The 22,711-nt window shown below is 40.7% G+C and overlaps 1 protein-coding gene across 2 annotated transcripts in view; it reads left to right on the top strand.

The window, feature by feature from the left end:
• SIN3A (SIN3 transcription regulator family member A) overlaps window positions 1-22,711 on the top strand; it is a 64,242-nt gene that overhangs the window by 26,994 nt on the left and 14,537 nt on the right. For both annotated transcript variants that reach the window (XM_055418114.2, XM_055418113.2), the window contains exons 4-16: window positions 2,595-2,701; window positions 3,377-3,659; window positions 4,690-4,941; window positions 5,518-5,670; window positions 5,805-5,963; window positions 7,821-7,910; window positions 9,846-9,964; window positions 10,549-10,759; window positions 11,068-11,184; window positions 13,813-14,051; window positions 15,393-15,576; window positions 16,669-17,242; window positions 19,413-19,582. In XM_055418114.2, the coding sequence (XP_055274089.1) occupies window positions 2,595-2,701; window positions 3,377-3,659; window positions 4,690-4,941; window positions 5,518-5,670; window positions 5,805-5,963; window positions 7,821-7,910; window positions 9,846-9,964; window positions 10,549-10,759; window positions 11,068-11,184; window positions 13,813-14,051; window positions 15,393-15,576; window positions 16,669-17,242; window positions 19,413-19,582 (2,658 nt within the window). The remainder of the gene's footprint in view (window positions 1-2,594; window positions 2,702-3,376; window positions 3,660-4,689; window positions 4,942-5,517; window positions 5,671-5,804; window positions 5,964-7,820; window positions 7,911-9,845; window positions 9,965-10,548; window positions 10,760-11,067; window positions 11,185-13,812; window positions 14,052-15,392; window positions 15,577-16,668; window positions 17,243-19,412; window positions 19,583-22,711) is intronic.

Here is a 22,711-nt window from a genome sequence, read left to right as displayed (position 1 = left end):
TCTATATCCTTTTCCAGTCAGCCCTGTCAAAGCATAGCACCTATTTTATTCTCCTTCCTCACTTGACTATAAGTATATAGAGTGTGTTTTGTATGTTTTATAGGTGCTGTCAGGGAAGCAAGAAAGGGCTTTAGAGTTGGGGTTATAGAGTGAGTCACAGGTTGAGTTAGGTTTTCTTGCTCTGTTCTCTTAGTTACAAGCTCTTGAATGTGATTCCTGGACATAATAATTTGTTGAATTTCCTTTCTAACAAGGAGAGGTAAAATGGTTTCTTGTGCCTCCATGTAATTTCATTTAATATTCTCACATCGCTTGCCATTTTTGGATCAGTCTTAAAATGTTTTACAAGCATTTGAACCAACTTCAATAAACCATTTATATTCTATAATAAGGAAGTGTTCAGTGAGAACTCTTAGCTTATTTCATGCATCGACATTGTCTATACTTTCTTCTTTGTCTCTAGCAGATTGATGACAAGGAAGATTTGAATAATTTGAGACATGTTTGGTGTGACTGAGTTATCTGTTGAATGCCAGCGGCGCACATATTTAGCAAGTTCTCTTTACAGTTGTTTGCTTGTCTCCCCAGCAAGACTGTGAACTTCAGGAGGTTGGGGACTTTGCTAGTAAATGCCTGTTGAAGTGAGCCAGGAAGATGCATCAACAGAATCTAAGACCCTTCCCACTGCCTCCTTAAACCTGTAGCTTTCAAATGATTCGTTCCAAGTTGTGTTCTTCTAAGTAATGATTTCTAGAACTGTATACATGCTTTTATAAAAGAGTTGTACTATACTAATTTTTAAACAGTAGTTCATTATGACCTGTACTTTTTTCTTCTGGACACACATACATCACATATACTTTCCTTCTTCAGGTTTCAGCACTTTTTCTCTCTGTGTATTTATTATATTACACCGTAGAGTGTTTGTTTTTGTTTCTAATTTTTTGTATGTTTATTTTTGATAACTCTTCTGTTGTGACTGTAAATACTATTCTTAAATATCTTCCAAAGTCTTTCCCTTCTGCAAACTTACTGAGTTTTAGGTTCCATCAATTTGGTCACTAATGAAACATTTCAATATGGAAAATTCTGAATATTGAATTTCAACAAAAATTGTCATATTATTTATAAAGTACCAAAAGACCAACCTCCAATGAGTTGGTATTGACCAGGTATACACACTGTGCTCTGGCAACACAAATGCTCTCATTAACCATGGCTGTAGTGGAAGTTTGGGCAACTCTTGAGCTACTTCTCTTTAATGGCTTATTTGATCATGAAGATTCTGTTTCACAATATGTCACCAGAGTGGTGCTTGTCAAATCAGATGTTTACTTGTGAAACTTTCCTAAACTTGATGTTATATAGAATTAAAAATAATCCCAGAGTATGTAGGATACACCTAGTGGGCAGTTCTCTTAGATATCTCTTGAGTAACTAACACTTAAGTTGTCCTAGATCACACTTGTAACTTTCTAGCCCTTCAAACTTGTTCCTCTTTGTGAATGCCCACATGGTGTATAATTTAGTGAATGCCCTCTCTGCCTTATCTTCCATGTACAGTCCATCAGCCCCCAAACCCTGTCACTTCTGTCTCCTAAAAAGCTTTTGAATCTGTCCAGTTCTCTTTTTGCTTGGTCGGTACTATAATTTATGCCACTCCTATTCACACATGAGTTAACCTTATAGTGTGACTGGTTTTCCTACCTCCTCTTCATCATCTATTTTTCCTGCACCAACTCGTTCTCAACACTATAGCCAAATTGATACACTAAAGTGAAGATGATAAAAATCTGAATTGCTTTCTAACAAGATCCTTTCAGGATCTAGATCTTGCATCGTCTCCTGTGTTATCTCTTATCACTCGTCCTACCACCATTTCTTCTTTTCACCACAGATCCTCTAGCCAAACTAAACTGTTTTCACATTTCCACATATACCAGATGGTGTCCCGTCTGCAGCTTTGCCCGTGCTGCTTCCTCTGACTTTCTTCATGAGTCTTCATTTTTGCTAACTTGTACTCATCCGCAGGACTCAGTTTAGACACCATTTCTTTAGGAAGCCCTCCGGTATGTCCCATAGGTTGGTTGGTTTATTTTCTTGTGTGTGGAGGGGTGCCCTTCTCATGTGCTCTCTGGACATTTGGTGATTGCCCACTTTCCCACTGTGTTATGACTCCCAACTGGATGTAGAATGAACTTCTGTACAGCAGGGCATACCGTGGCTTATTTGTCATTAATTCCTTGTGACCTCACTTTGGGCCTGGCCTAGCATGTTGTTGCTTCTTAGTAAATATTGGTGAAATGAATAAATGAATGAATAAGTGAATGACGTATGGATGTGATTATTCATTCGCTAATAATTCTATGCAAACCTATTCAAAGCAAGGTTACAGATTTTATCAGTTAATTTTTATTTTAAGCTTGAGTTATATTACTGGTACCCATATTAATTTTTAGTGTTTTTAGTGTATGTTTACTATATGTTTCTATTTCATTTAATATGCTGGTTTTATTTAGGTATAAATCAGTCTTTTAGAAGTAATTCTTGACTGGCTTTTCTCTTAATAACCTTGAGATTTGTCCCTGCCTCAGGTGGAGGATGCACTATCCTACCTTGACCAAGTGAAGCTGCAGTTTGGTAGTCAGCCTCAGGTCTACAATGACTTCCTTGATATCATGAAGGAGTTTAAATCTCAAAGGTAAAAGATACATGTGGTTGTACTCGAGAATTTTGCTTGTTATGTTGGTTCTGGAAGGAGGATATAGTTTATTCTCATCTGCTGAATGACAAAGAGCTCTTTGGAGGGGGTTGTGCTTTTATTTCCATGGGTCATATTTTTGTTTTATATATTGTTGTATAAAAATTGAAGGCCCAAAACCGTTATTTTCTGCATACTGATAAATTTTTCTCAGTACTTAATCTTAGTCAGGGAAGTAAACTGGTAATGATTAGGCTACTTGCTTTTTGGATTAACTAAAGATACCCTAATATTCTGACATGGTTCACTATTATAAAAGAGTAACTCATCTGAACAATGTATATAGATACATGATGATTTACACTGGTATATCGGGTTGGATCTTGCATGGGAATTGGAGTTGAAGACTTACTGCGCGAGTATCTGCTTGATGGGACTGTTAGCATGCTTGAATGTCTATTCTGTTTAAAATTGTGACCAAGCCTCTTTGGTTATGAAGATAAGTGGCTTTGAATTTCAGAGGTCTTTGGGTGTGGTTAATTTTTTAATATTCAGGTTGCTTTTTATTTTCCTGTATAGAGAACCTAGTGGAATGTGAATTTTGTCTTGCCAGGGTGCTTTGTCAAGCTTGCCACTTTAATATTTGTGGTTTTTTGTTTTGTTTTTTTTAATCAGCATCGACACTCCAGGAGTGATTAGTCGTGTGTCCCAGCTGTTCAAAGGTCACCCTGACCTGATCATGGGCTTCAATACCTTCTTGCCCCCTGGCTACAAGATTGAGGTGCAAACCAATGACATGGTGAATGTGACAACTCCTGGCCAGGTTCATCAGATCCCAACCCATGGCATCCAGCCCCAGCCTCAGCCACCACCCCAACATCCTTCCCAGCCTTCAGCCCAGTCAGCCCCAGCACCTGCCCAGCCAGCTCCTCAGCCCCCACCTGCCAAAGTCAGCAAGGTGAGCACTTGGAAAACTCTGCACCATGTGAAATGCATCCCTAGAAAGCACCCTCCTTTGACATTTTCCCTTCGTATATAAGGCTTAGATAGATAACACAAGTTACAATTTCATCAGAAAAGATGCAAGTCACATTCCTATAAATTGGCTCACATTTACACACTACATAGTTATTATCTGTTTTAAATTTACACATCAGCAACCTACATGGACTCTCTTGCTTCTGCTGTTTGAACCCATGAGCATCCCAAGAAGTGACAGCTTTGTGTAATAGTACTTTGATAACACGGGCAGAAATGGTCAGCTTGTGATCAGATTACACTGTTTTCTGCATGGTCATCATTTTATAAGTTACTCTGTTTACCAGATTAGGCCATATCAAGCTAAGCAGAAGATCTTGATGATGATGATGATGAGGTGTTCTTAGTACAGAACTCTACTGATACAGTAGCAATTAGTCACATATGGCTATATTTAAATTTAAATTAGTTAAAATAAATTTAGTTTTTCAGTTGCACCAGCTACATTTTAAGTGCTCACTGGTTTCGTGTGGCTAATGGCTATTGTGCAGAATAATGCAAATAAAGAACATTTCCATCACCTCAGAGAATCTGTTGGGCAGAATTGGTTTAGAAGACTTTTTTTATGTGGCCTTAACTGCAGCAATTGAATTGTCTTTTTTGACATTAAAGATCTATGTAGAATAAGGTTTTTTCCTATTCTGTTTGCACCTGTTGAGCAAGTAAGCTTAAAAATTGCGTATGAAAATTCTTCCCTGTAATTGGAGACGTCGCCCTCTTTTAAGATTGTGTTTAGAAAATTTAAGGCTGGAATTTTTGTATGAGAATGTGTGAATCCTCTGCTCTTGCCACCCCTGCTCAGTGTGATTTGAGCTGGGCTAAGATGGCCTAGCCAGAGTGAATAAAGTATATATGTTAATCAGACACCTTGTTTCTCTTTACTTTGAGCTTTCTTTCCTGTGTTAAACCATCTGTATTCCTGAGGAGAATAAAGACTTTTTTCTTTTTAGCCTTCCCAACTACAAGCACATACTCCAGCCAGTCAGCAGACTCCCCCACTCCCACCATACGCGTCCCCACGTTCTCCACCTGTCCAGCCTCATACACCAGTGACAATCTCGTTGGGAACAGCCCCGCCCTTGCAGAACAATCAGCCTGTGGAGTTTAACCATGCCATCAACTATGTTAATAAGATCAAGAACAGGTTCCAGGGCCAACCAGACATCTACAAAGCGTTCCTGGAGATTTTGCACACATATCAGGTAAGACAGCTGCCCTTTCAGCCTGTCTTAACCAGGTTGCCTTCTGGTAACAACTAGTCTGAGAAGAACTAGTTATTGTGGACACAGGTGTGTCCACTAATTCTTACTGGTAGTTAACCAGTTAGAAATTGTGATGTGTTTGTAAAGCCAGTTTGATTTACCTGATTTTAATTTCCTTGTAGCAGCCAGTTAGGATTTTTAAAGTCACTGCTCTGTGAAACAATGATATTTATCTGGAAGTTTAAAGAATGATTTGTGTAATATACTTAAAGTACAATAGAAGGAGAAATTTCTCTAATATTTTGTGCTTTATCAGTCGGTAGTGGTCCCCTGAGCATTCACATATACTGCCCTGGTTTTCAAAAGGAATTGTCAGCCACCATCTTCCACTCCTTTCTCAACTTCAAAGCTTGAAGCCAAAAACAGGTGCTAAGAACATAGACTTTCCTCCTGACTGCAGTCCAAATAGATAACATACAAAGCCCCTACCAGACATCTCAGAAAGTGTGCAAAAGCAAGTCATTCAAAACAGTTCCCCTTTAATATGATCTCTTCCCATTTGTAATTTCCTATCAGAAAGAGCAGCGAAACGCCAAGGAAGCTGGAGGAAACTACACTCCAGCGTTGACTGAGCAGGAGGTGTATGCCCAGGTGGCTCGTCTTTTTAAAAATCAGGAAGATCTGTTGTCAGAATTTGGACAGTTCCTACCAGATGCCAACAGCTCTGTGGTAAGTTATTTAGAAGACCTACACAATTGAGAATGGTTGTGATAAGTTAGGAAGCTGGAATCATAAGGAGACTTTTTCGAAATGATAACTTGCTTTGAAAAGAGCACTCATCTCTTTCATGTGTTCTTAATTAGCTTTTAAGCAAAACAACTGCTGAGAAGGTCGATTCCGTGAGAAATGACCACGGAGGCACGGTGAAGAAACCTCAGCTGAACAACAAGCCGCAGAGGCCCAGCCAGAATGGTTGCCAGATTCGCAGGCACTCTGGAACGGGGGCCACTCCTCCAGTGAAGGTGAGGAGGGCGCAACTGCCCATTGTGACTTTCAGGAACGGTAGAAGCAGACAGTGCACAAGGCTGACACTTGGATCCTGGATATTTGAAGTCAGTTGGTGTATGTCACATAAACTCAGTGCAAAGCTTTTTATCTGGCTTTGTGAAGTAATGTTAGGATGCTAATTGCTCTGATTACTTTTGAGTTCTTACAGGTTTTCTTTATGGTTTCTCCCTTCTTTGCTATTAGCCCTCATCTATTTCTTTGTTTCCTGCCAAGGGTTTCTGAGACTTAATTTTTCCTGCCTTGTACTAAGAAAGAAGCTGATTAAAATGATAACTGTTTCCAGAATAAGTCAGTGGTCTCTGAGGTCCTCTTGTGAGAAAAGTGCAAATGCTTTGTGGGATCTTCTTGGTCTAGAGGCCTGTCCTGCCCAAGGTTCTTTGTTGGGTTGCCAGATCTTATCTGCATCATCTTAATCTCCAAGAAGGGACCTTGCGGGTGCAGCAGAGGGCAGTCTTAAACTCCTGTTAGTGACTTATGGTGCTCCTTGTTAGGGTAAACCCTGATGGTCTGCCTGCAGAAAGCTGAGCCCACTCTCTCTCTCATTGACATGGGGCAGCAGTGCTAGGGAGTGGGCTCTGTGTATGTATTGAATGTTATTTCAGTGAATTCTGGAGCTGTATATGATGTTGAAGAGATGTCTTCAGAATTTATAGAATAACAAAAGCAAGTGGAGTATCTTATGGTAAGAAGTGACTGGTAAATAAGCCAATAACCACGAAGACTGACCTGTAAGGTGCTGACAGTTTTGAAGGACTGTTGAACTATTTTTCAATGTTTGTAAACATGGTTTCTCCTTTGGAAACCAGCTGAACATAGTAATTGTGTATGTTTTTTCACTTTCGTAAGGAGTTTTAGTAAGAGTAGCAAGAATCAGGTTAGCGGATAGGCGCCAATCTTGGTCTCCTCCCACACTTGATTACCCGCAGATGGAAATCCTATATTGGGAGCTTAGGATTCCCTGTCTGCCTTTTCCTTAGGCAGTATAGGCAGACACTGTGGCTCCTAAGAGAAAGCAGTCCAATGGCAAAGGTAAATGTGCTGCTTCTCCCAGACTGTGCATTTCTTTACAGGCAGTTGCGAGGTGATTTCTTTATAGTAAATTTTCTGCTTGGAGTTATATATGACCCATTCATTTGCTTTAAAGGAGCAATATTAAATTGGTCTGAGTGGATATTACTGACAAGGTAGCTATTCCTTCTGTGAGGAAAAATAAACTTTTTTTTCATGATTTTTTCAGTTGAACTATTTAAAAGTAAAAGTTAAAGATTGATTACTGAGTATTCTAGATATTTTTATAGCCTCTTCTGCCTCTACAGCTAGGAAGATAAAGCAATAGCATTTGGTTCCTAATAAAGTTACTTTTAGCCCATGGAAAAAAGTAAGGATATTAATTTAAACATCACAGTAATGCTGTGACCATTTATGGAAAGAGTTCTTGGCAAGTAGAATGACCTCTGAACCTCTGGGGGGAAATGACAGGCAATCTGAAAAATAGGGAAGATGAGTGGAAATCTTTTAAGATGTAAAGCAAGTTAGTAACTTGAATTCTCTCATTTGTTGAAGATTATTATCAGTGGTGGTCAGTGATGGGACCTTAGAACAGAGATGATAATAAAACTCAGGGAATTCCCTGGCAGTTCAGTGGTTAGGATTCGGCCTTCTCACTGCCGGAAGCCCAGGTTCAGTCTCTGGTCGGGGAACAAAGATCCCACTATGGGGCACGGCCAAAAAAGCAAAAACAGAAAAGAACATAAAGCCCAGAGAAACCCTCTCTTTGAATCTTACATGTTTATATTTTTCCTTTTTTATAGAAGAAACCCAAACTGCTCAGCCTCAAAGATTCTTCTATGGCAGATGCCAGCAAGCATGGTGTAGGAACGGAATCATTATTTTTTGATAAGGTGAGTAATAAATGAATTGAATTTGATTGACCCCGTGTCTCTTATGTCTCCTGCATTGGCAGGTGGGTTGCTTATCACTAGCACTGCCTGGGAAGCCCTGCATCACTTTGAAAGACAGTGTGTCAAATTGGAAGACCCCTAATATTAGCTAGTAATGCCCAAAGAAAATCACCTTGTCCCCAAGAAGATTTTGTTTTACAGGCATCAAGCTGGTTAGGACTTTCTGCTTTCTAACATCAATTTCAAATTGTAGGTCCTTGCCATCTTTGAGAACTGTTAGCACAACTAGAGAAATGGGAACACTGTTTGCTTTAATTTTGTCAAGTAGTTTGCAGCAAAATATAGCATTTGCCTTGTGGAAAAAGCTTTGAAAGAAGTGCATGATATTATTCTCTCAAACTATTGCACTCCTATTGTAGATACCCAGGTGTATATAGTGAGGCATGTCAGTGCACCAATTGTTGAGGACTTAAAACGACTTGTAACCTTCTGATTGCTTGTGAAACTTATTTGTGGTATTAAATATTGGGTCATGGGAATTCTGATTTAATTATATGTTGTCAAAGCTCCCCAGGTGATTTTTTTTTTTTTTTTTTTTAAGTTTTCGTTGTGCTGGGTCTTTGTTGTCATGAGGGCTTTTCTTTAGTTATGAGCAGGGGCTACTCTTTAGTTGTGATGCACGGGCTTCTCATTGCTATGGGTTCTCTTGTTTTGGAGCACTAGCCCCAGAGTGCATGGGCTCAGTAGCTGTGGCCCACAGGCTTCGTTTCTCTGAAGCATGTGGGATCTTCCCAGACTATGGATCGAACCATGTTTCCTGCACTGGTAGGCATATTCTTTACCACTGAGCCACCAGGAAAGTCCTGCACCTCTGGGTTTTTACAAAAGGGCAAATCATTTAGCATCTCCATGATTGGTGTCTCCTGAGTCCACGGCTCTGATCTGAACCATTTCTGAGGGCTGCCTGGGCACTTGGTGCTTTTGAGGCAAATGTAAAAGTCCAGGTCACAGCGAACAAATGGCAAGGAAAGGGTGAGGGAGGGGGACTGAACAAGTTAATTTTTAAAATAGTGATGATGTTTGTTGTTGTTGTTTTCAAGGTACTTATTTCTTAGACATACTAAAAGTCTGGAGTTTGCTTGATAATTCAGGGAAATGATTAGTGTTTTGGGTTATTAAAATTCTCAGCACTGTAAAGAAAGGAGAAATGGAGAAAGGAAATGGATCAAGTCAGAGGACAAAAGTACCTTAATTTAAAAGGTTGTTAGTCAGGATTACCAGAGTTTGAAAAGAGTGTTGAAAAGATTCTGTAAACATCCATTAGGCGAAGCAACAAAAGCTTGGGCAACACACTTATGGTTCAGAGAATCAGGCTTGTGAGAAGTAAATATCTTATTTACTCCAGGATCTCTTGTTTCAGAATTTTTATTATAGGCATTTTTAACATGTGAAATTAAAGAGAATGGTAAAATGACACCATGGCACCCAACATCCAGCCTCAGCAGGTCTCAACTCCTAGCTGCTGTGCTTGTTTCGTGTGTACTCTCACCTACCCCAGATTATTTGGAGACAAGTCTCATATATTATTTCACCCATAAGTACTTTACTAAGTTTTCTTTCTTTTTTTAATATTTGTTTATTTGATTGTGTCTGGTCTTACTTGTGGCACGTGGGATCTAGTTCCCTGATCAGGAATCGAACCTAGTCTTTCTTCATTGGGAGCACAGAGTCTTAGCCACTGGACCACCAGGGAAGTCCCTAAGTTTCCTTTTTAAATGACTACTTTTTTCAAACATAAGCATTAACACATCTAAAAAAACATAACTGATTCTTAATATCATCAAATAACAGTTCAAGTTTCCCCAGTCTTTTAAAAGCAATCCAGGATCTCTTGATTTCTCACTTAATTATTTTTCTTTCGGTTGTCTCCGTAAGGTCCGAAAGGCTCTGCGGAGTGCAGAGGCCTATGAAAATTTCCTGCGCTGTCTTGTTATCTTTAACCAGGAGGTGATCTCTCGGGCAGAGCTTGTGCAGTTAGTCTCTCCATTCCTGGGGTAAGTGGAGTCAGGAGCTTGGCCCTGGTGCGTGATATGGAGGTGAAATAAAACTTCTTTTGTGGGAGTATATGATAGACAGAATTAATTTGACTGTGGTGGGTCAGTTGACTCATAAAATGTTAGTGCTAAGAGAGTCCTCTGCGAAGCCTTCTAGTTCAACTTTGGAGATGAAAAGATTGGCAGAGGACGCATTGGCCAAGACTAGTGGTCTCCTGATCCCCTGACCAATGTTGGATGTTATATATAGACCAGTCTCTTCCAGGGTTCTAGAATCTTGACTTTGACAACCAAAGAATTATCTAACTTTGAAACAATATCCTTGATTAGAAAAATGGCTGGTTATTGCCTTGTTTCAGTACAGTTCTTGCATCACCACCTTAACTGATCTTAGAGCACTCTGTAAGAAAAGGAGAAGCCGGGTATTCAAAAGCAGTACTCCTTAGGCAAGAAGTAATAATTGTGACTGGAATTTGTCCAGTGATAGCAGAGTTCTGACTCTATAACAAATAGTGGTAGTCACACCTCAGCATTACTGCATAATGCTTCTAATTGCTCACCAGTTTTTTGGTTTGATTCTTTAGGAAATTCCCAGAATTGTTTAATTGGTTTAAAAACTTTCTGGGCTATAAGGAGTCTGTACATCTGGAAACCTTTCCAAAGGAACGGGCCACAGAGGGCATTGCCATGGAGATAGATTATGCCTCTTGTAAACGGTTGGGCTCCAGCTATCGAGCCCTACCAAAGAGTTACCAGCAGCCCAAGTGTACAGGACGGACTCCTCTCTGTAAAGAGGTAAGGCCTTCCAGGGAAGGTATCAGCCCTGAGTCCTCAGCTTCCTCCAGAAGGAAGTGGTACCTGGAATGGAGAATTTATACAAATGAGGAAATCAAAATCCTTTTCTGTCTTTTTTCAAAAGAAAATGTTTTGTACTTACATTGAGAACCTTTTTATAACTATCTTTTTAAACTTGCTACAGGTGAAACTTGTAATGTTAACTGTTTCTTCCCTCCCCTAAAGTTTTGTCTTTTTTAATTAAGAAAGCTTAATCACCAGAAAACTTTGTTATACTTTTGTTTTAATTTCTCTTCTTTTCCCCAAAGGTTTTAAATGATACCTGGGTCTCCTTCCCCTCCTGGTCTGAGGACTCCACCTTTGTTAGTTCCAAGAAAACTCAGTATGAAGAACATATCTATCGTTGTGAAGATGAACGTTTTGAGGTACAAGCTCCTTTATCATTTGAAGTTTGGGGAAATGAGAGATTCGGAAAGAGGATATCTTAAATACCTACCTGAGAGGACTGGCTTTTAAGACCAAAGAGCAAGAGGCTCATATTCTTCTGTAGTAAATGCTTGTTGTATTTACCATGTTTTGTGACTTTGTCAGATATATTAGTAATATTTTCATAACAAATGTGACTTATCTAGGCCACTTGAGCCCTTTTAACTGAAATTATCCGTTGATGGCTGAATAATACTCCTTTGAATTTTTAATGGCATTTTAAATGTTATTGTGTTCTACGTAATATTTAAAATAAATATCTTAAGACCTAGTGGGCTTTCTTGCAGCTGTTTTAAATTACTTATCTTAAAGTGTATATTATTTTTAGCAGGTATCTTACTAACATGGTTAACAAACTAGCTCTCCTGTGAGAACTGGAACTCTTCTGTCATTTTCTGATGTTGACTTGTCGCCTTTTGAAAGAAAGTTGAGCTAGGGACTTCATTTTGAAGTAGTTGGGAAGGGAAGAGCTGGAGTGAAGAAATGAGCTGCTTGAGAGCCCTGTTACCAGGAGTGGGAGTACTGGAAACAGACTCAGTTCCCAGTGTGTTTAAATGTCCGGTTCACTGATATCAACAAACAGGGAATGTTAAATGTGTCTAGAGAAAGAAAATTACATGCCTCCTTTTTAATGTATTTATTATATAAAACTGACTGTCCCTGCTCTTCCTATGGATGGGAGATGTTTTGCTCCTTTTTTAACCCATACTGATTTAGCTCTCTGCCAGTTATCCCCCTTCACACTTGCTTCCCCTGTTTCTGGCGTGTTTTGAATGAAGAGCCACATGTTGGTTGGTTCGCTGGGCCCCAGTGTTTATGAGGAGCTTTGACCATTTGCAGAAAACTTAGTCATGACAGATGTTAGCTTCTGTGGAAAGTTTTATCAAGCTGAAGAAAGCATTTCTTTTTTTTTTTTTTTTTACCTGTGTTTAATCAGTTTCAGTGATGTGTTAGCAGAGATTGTTGCCTGTTTTTGACAGGATATTCTTATTCTCGACTAGTATGCCTGCAGAGGAGAGGCATCAGGCTCATTTCCTGCTTGTTATTGCAGTAGTGAAGATGAAAGAAATGTGTGTGTGTATGCACATGTTTGTGCTGAGGATTGGATGGGATAGACTAATTTGAATCCTTTATACATCAGGATTGGTTAATATTCCTTTAATATAGTCAACCCCTAAATCCCAATGACTTGAGAAAGATTTATTTCCTCATCATACTGGATGTGCATTGATGTTCAGCCGAAGATTCCACTCATCAGAATTGCTTGGGGACCTGGGCTGGCAGAGTGCCTCCATCATGAACAGTACCAGTGACTGTAGGGGAAAAGCTCAGATGGATCTTGCACCCTTAAATGCTCTAGCCTAAAAGTAATGGATGTTACTTTGACTCACCTGTTAACAGCTCATAGGCCAGAACTAGTTACATGGCCCTAGCTAATCTCAAGGCAGCCATCATTTATCCATAACTGGGGAAAGGGGGCATTAAACTTTTTGACAAAATGACTACCACAGATCTCAAACTAGAAAATTAGGAAACACTTATACAGAGTCATAGACCCTTGAGACTGCTCATTTCCTTTATTTTCTGTTTCTCATCTAGAAAATTTTGTGTTAATTAAGCTTTGGAAAAATGTTAACTCAAGGTAGCTAGTCATGTCTTTAACCAGGTTAGGCTTGGCCCTTGCCAGAAAATAAAGTGTCAGGAATATTCAGTGAGAATTTAAATGGTTACCCACAGATAAAACATTGAAGCCCTTAAGTAATGCTCTTATTATTAGTAGATGTGGAACAAGACATTAAACATTTAAACATTTCAAGTTACTCTGAAAAACTTTACTCATGAGATTGATTTATGATCTTGAATAATCTTTTTGGGATATGGTGGTAGTGGTTGTTACTGTCTGCAACAGATCTGAGTAATCCACAAAAGTTCAGGGAAAAGTGTCAGTAAGGTTGCCTCCTCCTAGGTCCCTCTGGCGTGGGGGCCAGTAGTCCTGAATAAACCACATTGGTGGTGCTAGAAGTATGTATTAAGTACTACTTTGTTGTTGTTCCGTTGCTAAGACGACTCTTGTGACCCCGTGGACTGGGGCACATCAGGCTTCCGTGTCCTTCACTTATCTCCCTGAATTTGCTCAAATTCATGTCCGTTGAGTTGGTGATACCATCCAACAATCTCATTCTCTGTCACCCCCTTTCTCCTCCTGCTCTCAGTGTTTGCCAGCATCAGTCTTTTCCAGTGAGTCAGCTGTTCGCATCAAGTGGCCAGCATTTTAGAGCTTCAGCTTCATCATCAGTCCTTTCAATGAATATTCAGGGTTTGGATGTTTGCCGTGTGCCTGTTATTGTGCTAAATACTTTATGTGGGTTGTCTTGTTAAATCCAGAACACAACCTTGTGAGAGTAGGTGGTGGTATTCCTGTCTTACTGATAAGCTAACAGTTTTATGTGACCATAGTATGACAGAGCCCAGATTCAAATCCAGAGTTTGACTTCTACCTTCTACTCCCAACAGCTATTCTGTTCTGGTTTGGGTCCTGAGCACAGTTTGTCTTTTTTTTTTTATAGCTTGATGTAGTTTTAGAGACCAATCTGGCAACTATCCGGGTTCTGGAAGCAATACAGAAGAAACTTTCCCGCTTGTCTGCTGAAGAACAAGCCAAATTTCGCTTGGACAACACCCTCGGGGGCACATCGGAAGTCATCCACCGAAAAGCACTCCAAAGGATATATGCTGACAAAGCAGCTGACATCATTGATGGTCTGAGGAAGAACCCTTCCATTGCCGTCCCAATTGTCCTTAAAAGGTACCTGAGTGCATATGCCCTTCATAAGCTTTAGTGTGCTTCTCAACAAATTTAGTGTCCCATTAAATAAGGTTCTCCTTTTCAGCCCAGTTATTCCACGAGACCTCCATTTCTCCCCAACCTTGGCTGTAGGAAGTCAGGTGGTTACTGTGGGATAGTGGAGCTTCTTGATGGGGTTCTGTATCACCAACAGCAAAGAACAAACCTTTCCAAGCCATACTGGAATGCTCTGTGTAGTTTATGGGGATATTTTAAAAAAGAGAACAAAGAAGAAAACAGCCACCTACCTTTTTGCCACTCAATACTAACCGATGTTCACATCTTTTGTTTTTTAATAAGAAAAATCACTTTGTCTTTATAAAATTGATATGTTACTTAAAAAGCCTTAGCGTCCCATAAAAATCCAAGTATGTCTTCTTTCTCCTGACCAACCTTCATACCAAGGTATAGAGGGGCCGTTGAACCCACCTAAACAAGGCTGTAGGTATCAAGGAGGAGGCCAGGGCTGAGCCGCAGGCTCCTCGAAGTCTTTGGCGCTCTGTGCTCTACTGTAAATCTGGTCCTCCCTCTGTATCACCTGGTGAAAACTTATCCACTGCACAGTTCACACTTGCCCAGATTTTCTTGTTCCTCCCCAGTCTTCCTCTCAAGAGCTGGCAGAAGGTGTTTGTCTTCTTGCCAGTAGCGTTTAACTTTTGTCTTCTAGGTGGAGGATATCCTTCAGTTCTAGTGCTGGTTTTGATTTTATTCTCCTCTCTTCCAGAGGGTCAGAATCCATTGTTTTCGTTGGAACTTCAAAGCTCTGTCCAGAAGAGCATTGTTGTGCAAGTTCTCTGCTCTTGGACATTTGCATTTACATTAGCATAATAAACATTCTCTGAAGTCCTGTAGCAAAAAAACGTGCTTCACTTTGTTTTAGCTGGCCAAGGATGAGAATCTACTTTTCTAGGATATGTGGAATGTTGTTTGAGAAATAACTGTTTTCAGCAAGATTTCTGACTGGGATAAATTACTTCCCCAAAATAAGTCCTGAATGAGTAGTTTTCTCATGTATCAGAGTTCAAGACTAGTTTGAATAAATCTACCCCAAAGTTGCCAACAGATTTAACAGATCTGTTTTGCCTTTTGACCTTTGAAATAAAGTAAACCTGACATATTTCTTACTTCGAAACCCTCGTGAGATGAGGTGCTATTATCCCCTTTTTACGGATAAGGAAGCAGTTTTACATGGCTAGTGTGGCCGAGTCAGGATTCCAGTCTGCAATTCTAATATGACTCCTTGCCTTAAAATTCCCTCCTCTGGACTCTTGTGTCTTTCTTTTCCACCCTCCACCCCGCTAGGTTGAAGATGAAAGAGGAAGAATGGCGAGAAGCTCAGAGAGGCTTTAACAAGGTGTGGAGAGAGCAAAATGAGAAATACTACTTGAAATCTCTGGACCACCAAGGCATCAACTTTAAACAAAACGATACCAAGGTCCTGAGGTCCAAGAGCTTACTCAACGAGATTGAGAGTATCTATGATGAGGTGAGTCGGGGGTCTCAGCATTTGTGAGAAGTCTCCAGTCTGTATGCTCAGCATAGCTTTGACTCTTGCAAATTACCTTTGTTATATGAGCATGAGATCCTCCAAGGTTTGTTGATTGTTGCTTCATAGGATAGGCTTCTATTCCCAGTTCTTCTCCCATTTTAAATCTAAGGCTCACTAAGCTGTTTTACTGGTTTTCCAGTTTTCCATCCTGGTTATAGTTCATGCCTGCTGCCACCCTCTTCCACTTCTTTCCATATTTCCTTCCAACAGTACCTTATATTCCTTCTTGTAGCCTATCTCAACTTTCCACAACTTAAAATACTATCTTCAATCCCCACACTCTTTCTCTCTGTTTTTTTACCATGCTGTGTGGCTTGTGGGATTTCAGTTCCCCCACCAGGGACCGAACCCAGGCCTTTGTCACTAAGAGCATGGAGTCTTAATCACTAGACCACCAGAGAATTGCCCCCAGACTCTTTGTGTTCCTTGTTTATTCAGCATCCTTCAGGATTATGTAGAGTACTGGGAGCTAGGATACAGAGATGAATAAGAAATTAATCCTTCTATCTTTGCATTCACAGTCTTAGGGGATGGATAGAAACAAATAGAGTATGATTGAAAATTTCTAGAAGGGTGTGATCTTGAATTTTAAACTTTATCATGAAAATATCAAGCATACTTGAAAAGGGAGAGAACAGTAAAATGAGCTGGCATAAATTTAATTTCCTCTCTGTCTTGCCAGTTTTGTTAGATCTGCCACCTTCCTCACTCCCAGAAGTATTTTAAAGGAAATTTCAGACCTTATAGTGTATCCTCCATAAGTACTAATGTAAAATTTTAGAAGATGGTCCCTTTTCTGTCCTATTGTCTCTTAAAAGTCTCAGTGTCTGGGAGGTACCAGTCATGGTACCTCCAGTCATTTTGGTGTCAAACCACATCTTGCACATGATCTTTTTGTTTCTGAAAGTTTTCGATTGGAAAATAGTGGCCATTGTGGTTAATAGAACATACTGCTGGCGTAACCTTGTAGGTCTGTTTGTTGCTTTTGTAGCTGTCACATAATACTTCTGTGTCTCTCTCTCCTTGTAGAGGCAAGAGCAGGCTACGGAAGAAAATGCTGGTGTACCTGTTGGCCCACACCTCTCACTTGCCTATGAAGACAAACAGATTCTAGAAGATGCTGCTGCTCTGATTATCCACCACGTGAAGAGGCAGACAGGCATTCAGAAGGAAGACAAATATAAAATCAAGCAAATCATGCATCATTTTATTCCAGATCTGCTCTTTGCTCAGAGAGGTGATCTCTCAGATGTGGAGGAAGAGGAAGAAGAAGAGATGGATGTAGATGAAGCCACAGGGGCGGCTAAGAAGCACAATGGTGTTGGGGGCAGTCCCCCAAAGTCCAAGCTACTGTTTAGTAACACAGCAGCTCAGAAGTTAAGAGGGATGGATGAAGTGTACAACCTCTTCTATGTTAATAATAACTGGTATATCTTTATGCGGCTGCACCAGATACTCTGCTTGAGGCTGCTGCGGATTTGTTCCCAAGCTGAACGGCAAATTGAAGAAGAAAACCGAGAAAGAGAATGGGAACGGGAAGTGCTGGGCATCAAGCGAGACAAGAGTGACAGCCCTGCCATCCAGCTGCGTCTCAAAGAACCTAGTGAGTGCTAGGGTTGTCGGTCTGCAGAAGGTGTGAGAGCTCGGGGGTACAGGATAGTTAGACTCAGGACTGCTTTCTTTTATGTTAATGCATAGAGCACAGGCAGTCCTTAGAGGCTGGCTGGGTTCAAACCATAGCACTGCAATTTACTGGTTGCGTGACCTTACTTAAACTCTCTGAACCTGTTTATCTGTAAACTGGAGGTGCTACTTGTTATCTTGTGGGGCTGCTGGGAGAATTGGGGGAAAATATGCAAAGCGCCCTGTGCCTTCCTTAGATCATAGACCCTCAGTAGCTGGTACTGTGGACACAAGGAAGTGGGTGTCAGTTACCGTCGTCAGTTTCCCACATGGAAGGTCTCTGAAAGGACAGAGATGACTGAAGCATCATAATTGGTTCCACTCCATGACAGAACAACTGTTCATGCCTGAGACAATTGCAAAAAAGGAGATGGGGACTCAGGAGATGGTTTGAGACAGCAGAACAGGAATGAAGATAGAAAATTCAGAAAAAGGGAAATAAGTGAAGGTTAAGGAAGCCTCCACATGCTTTACCGTGATTCTGTGCTGCTTGCTTCTAAATCTCCCTTCAGGTTGTAAGTTAGGTACTTAAGCTGTTAGCCAAAGCTCTTCTGTGAAACCTTCTTGTGTGTTCTTTAGGAAATAACCTATTTTGGGAGTGAATTATCTTTTTTTTTTTTTTTAACTGTTAGTAATGTAAGAAGCCCATGTGAAGCCCTGGCCATCTATCTATTGGAGAGCTAATGACCTTGGAAATTAATTCTAAAAGCCTTTATCTGCATTAATCCTAGCTTGAGAGAGACATCTTTTAGACTTCAGTGTGGTGATTCCCTCTGCTTGGGTAGAAACAAGAAAGATGACCTGATCTTGGCTTGACCATTGAATTAACCTGATTTTTGAGGCTAATGGTTCATTCTTGAGTAATAATTATGCCAAGCCTCCACTGAGCATGGCTCACGTGGTTTGCGCCAGTAGAACTCACAGCTTTGTTTTGATGTGAAAGCATTTTTCACAGCAATAGCACAGCCCATTTCTCTGCTGTGGGTCTGAGCAAGGTAATGTTCTGTCAGGAAGCTCAAGCCAGTTGCTTCTCTTAAATAGTAGTTGTCCTGTTTTGCCTGTCTAGAATGAATCCGTCACACTTCAGATATGGAAATGGACTCAACTTTTGCTCTCAGAGCCTTTTTTCCCCTGTACAAACTTGACAAAGAGGTAGCTAAATGTCAAAGACAGAGTTCTCTTTGTAATTTTTTCTCATTGTAGTGAACTTTTTATTGAAGTACAGCACTTATACAGAATTGCGTAGCTCAGTGAATTAAGCAAACACACCTGTGTAACCAGCACCCAGGTCAGGAAACAACATAACCAGTAGCCCCCTTGCACTTCTGTCTGGGTTGCCAGCACTGGAGATGAGATTTGCCAGTTTTTCAGCTTCATGTAAATAGGTCTTATTTTAGTAAGCTAAAGGTGGAGTCCTTTCACCTTTCCTTGTGCGCTCTGTTAGTGGCCAGATGTCTCTGTAACAACAGATAAGTTTTCTGTCTGGTGGTTGAGGTGATTCATATGCAGCAAGTATAGATCATTTGATGTAATTTGTGAAGTACAACGCTGGGAATCCACTTTTAAACAAAAGGACTGACAAATGCAGATGCTTCATTATTCATAAAGGATTTACTCTGCCCTCCTCGTTCCCTGTTCCTGAGAGGTTTCTCAGCGCTGGTGTTTGCTTCTGCCTGCCTTTTCTCTTCAGCCCTTTATGCTTCGTTGAAATATCTGTTTGAGCAAGCGACCCATGTCGGGGATACTCCCTTTGCAGGCTCCTCTCCTCGCAGGGAGCCAACAGCTTTTTGAAGAAATTTCTTTCCTGGGATATTTTGCTCTCCTGTCACACATTGCCAGGCCATACTGTAAATAAGTCTTTTGGTCAGTCAGAGGGTTAGAAGCCGCTGTTGAAATTGCAGCGTCACTTTCCTTTGATAGACAGTGCTGGGGTTGTGGCCACCTGTCAGATCTCATCTGTCTGCAGCAGACTGAATACTGAGGATTTGTTCTGTCCAGTGCTTTTCAGGCCAGCTGTGGGATTTGCCCTGCCCTCTCTTCCCATCTTTTCTTAGCAGGGTAAGGCCTCACCTCTCCCCTCTTTCCCACAGTGGATGTTGATGTAGAAGATTATTATCCAGCTTTCCTGGACATGGTGCGGAGCCTGCTGGATGGCAACATAGACTCGTCCCAGTACGAAGATTCGTTGAGAGAGATGTTCACCATTCATGCCTACATTGCCTTTACCATGGACAAACTCATCCAGAGCATTGTCAGACAGGTGAGGGTATGGTGTGGGCGAGGGTTGGGGAGGGAGACAGTCCTCATCTACAGGTGGGTCAGGAAAGAGACGGGGCAGGTTTTCTTCTGGGAACAGGCAGGCAGTTTTCTCATGTGATAATGTTAATGAACATGTGGTTCTGTAGAGGGGAGGGAGGGGTTAATGTAATGTCGGATTTCTCCTGTTAACTGAGTGGAAGGGCTTCAGCCATGTGATTGACTGCTTTGCTCAGTGTGCCCTGGAAGTAGGAACCTACCTCAGATGTGAGGTTTTGCCCCCAGCTCCTGTGCTACCTTCCCAGCTCTTATGTCATGTACCAAGTATGAGCTGTTTCCTCTTCTGTGAAAAGTGAAAGTGTTAGTCACTCAGTCGTGTCTGGCTCTTTGTGACCCCATGGACTGGAGCCTGCCAGGCTCCTCTGTCCATGGAATTCTCCAGGCAAGAATACTGGAGTGGGTTGCCATTTCCTTCTCCAGAGGATCTTCCTGATCCAGGGCTTGAACCCCAGTCTCCTGCATTGCAGGTCGATTTTTTTACTGTCTGAATAGGTGTTGGTAATTCTATGGACTTTCCTCATAAAACATTCTAAGTTCTTTTTACAGGAAGGATTTTGTGTAACATCTTTTATAATCCTCTGTCTGCCTCACTATCTGAGACTCCCTCTTGAGTTAGGTTTGTAGTTGGTTTTGTGGTTTATTCTTGGGGTACCCTGGGAGTTTGTAGATATGTTGTTCTTTACAACAATGATAATTTTATAGTAAATAACATGTAATAGGTTTCCATTCCGTTGCCTTTTGTTCTGAGTTCTCAAAGGTATCAGTTTGTTGTTAGTGTGCTTTTTTCTTTAATTAAGGAATCTATCTATTTTTGGTTGCACTGGGTCTTTGTTGCTGCACATGAGCCTTCTTTCCTTATGGCAAGCCGGGGACTTCTTCATTGCGGTGATCAGGCTTCTCATTGCAGTGGCTTCTCTTGCTGCAGAGCACGCTGTCTGCGGCACAAGGGCTTAGTTGCTCTGAGGCACGTGGAATCTTCCCGGACTAGGGATTGAACGTGTGTCCCCTGTGTTGGCAGGCAAATTCCTATTCATTGCCCCGCCAGGGAAGTCCCACTTTTTTCTTTCAAGTGGAAAGTGCCTTCCTTAGGTAAAATCACAAAGGAATCCTTTGTGAGTTACTCTTGCTTTTGTTTTGAGTTTAGAAGGATGTGTGGCTTTGCACCCCTCTCGTAGGATCTACTCAAAGAATAACTGAATCCTGCCATCTTCACAAAAGTTGTCAGGGAGGGAGCTGCAAGTTGAAGCGGTTATTAGGCCTTCCCTTAAGGGTCTTTATGTTGACAGACAGAAATCTTTACATGGATAGAACCAGCTACGGTCATGATTTTTGAGAGACTAATGCCAATTAATGTCCCCTTAATTAAGAGTCCACTTACCATACAATGTGCTTACATTTCTGTTCACACGTTTGCTGTTGCTGTAGCTAGAAGTAAAGTCTTTCACACTATCAGCTCAACTTTAAAAATCCAATACAAACCAGCTTAAACCCACAGTTGGTTTTTTAAACAATAGTGATTAGTCCATTTACTAGAAGCACCTGGTGATGATTTTGAGTCGATACATAAGGTCCAGTCTTTTTTTTATGGAGATACATTGTATCCGGAAATCCAAATCTAGTGTTTTAAAAACATATGTTTATGCTTCTCAGCTTAACTACTGAATTGGAGGCATAACATTTCTCCTTAAATCCTTTGCTGTTCTCCCAGAGTTCATTATTGACTGGAAGTGGTATATACATTGCAGGGTCAAACCATATATTTAGCTTACTTTTCCAGACTAGTTTAATTCGGGTTTGCTTAAGAATACAGTAGTCAGTCTCACAAATGTCTAGTGTGGGACTGAAAGTATGGCCAGACCAGGTAGGGACTAGACTGGGAAGGTTTTTTCCCTCTCCGGCACGCCTCTTCTGGACATCTCCCCCATCCTCACGCTTCTCTCTGCAAATGAACATCCGGCCCCCTGAGTGTTTTCAGTGCTGACATGACCGGTCTTTCCAATCCAGGTGCTCCTCTGTAAAATGTCTGTCTACCAGACACACTCACTGTCATTTCAGTTTAGTAGGAGAGATAATCTGACAAGCCTAGCATTGGGTTGGGAGTTGCCTAGTTGTGCCTAGATTTATAATGCTACCCTTTCCAAAGACTGGGTGGGGCCAGAAATCCAAGAAGAGGGTGTGGAAGGAGTCGGTGACCTTTAACCGGGAAGTATAAAGATGTATCTACATAGTAGAGACCATGCTTTGTATACTTTTTTTTACACTGCTTTTTTCTCTTAAACACTGTGTTTTAAGCTTTCCCCTGTATTTTCAGGTTGTAAGCATTATTTTAACAGTCACATTAAAAGCTGTTGTATGGCCTGATTGTTATTTAACCATTTCCAGTTGCTGGCCTTTCTACCACCATCAGGTCAGTCACCATCTGACCTTACATTTTGTCCATTTATCTACAAATACACATACTTGTCACTTAAGACTTTTTCAAATGTTAAAAATAAGTAGTTGTCATAGTTACTAGTGCTTCAAAAAGAGTGTATCTTCCTAAAAATAGAATGGCTTAGCAGTTATGAGAATTTTAAAGTAGATAAATTGTTATTGCAATTAACGTTTTGCTTTCTTCTTTGTTTTTCACATCCTGTGGCGTTTAAGGGGTAAAATTTCATTTGAAGGAATTTTTATTTTATGATAGATGATATTGTTATGACCTATAAGAATGGAATCTCTGAGGGGTTCAACTTGCTAGTCATCAGAGTTTAATAAGATAGTCACAGAAGTTACCAGTAGTCAATCATGATTGACATGTATTGAAAATGAGTTCATTTGCATAGAATTTAAATACTATGCTTTTATTATCAGATGTGGAAAAATAGGGAGTGTGTTAGAAAGAATATTGGCCTGGGATCCAGAAACTTGAATATTCATTCTGACTTAGCACCTTCAGCTGAGTGCCAGTGACAGATTAATTCAACAACAGCTTCTTCAGTGCCTGTTGAATTTCACTTTGTACCAGGGCTTTGAATATAGGAATGGATCTTGTTTTCATGGTTCTCTAAATTCCCTCTCCTCACCTTAGCAC

Source organism: Moschus berezovskii, chromosome 21, assembly GCF_049115385.1.
Source record: "Moschus berezovskii isolate FMDL1 chromosome 21, NW_MosBer_1.0, whole genome shotgun sequence".
NCBI classification, from domain to species: Eukaryota; Metazoa; Chordata; class Mammalia; order Artiodactyla; family Moschidae; genus Moschus; species Moschus berezovskii.
Note: the sequence above shows the minus strand (reverse complement) of the source record. Positions and strands in the feature narration are given on the sequence as shown.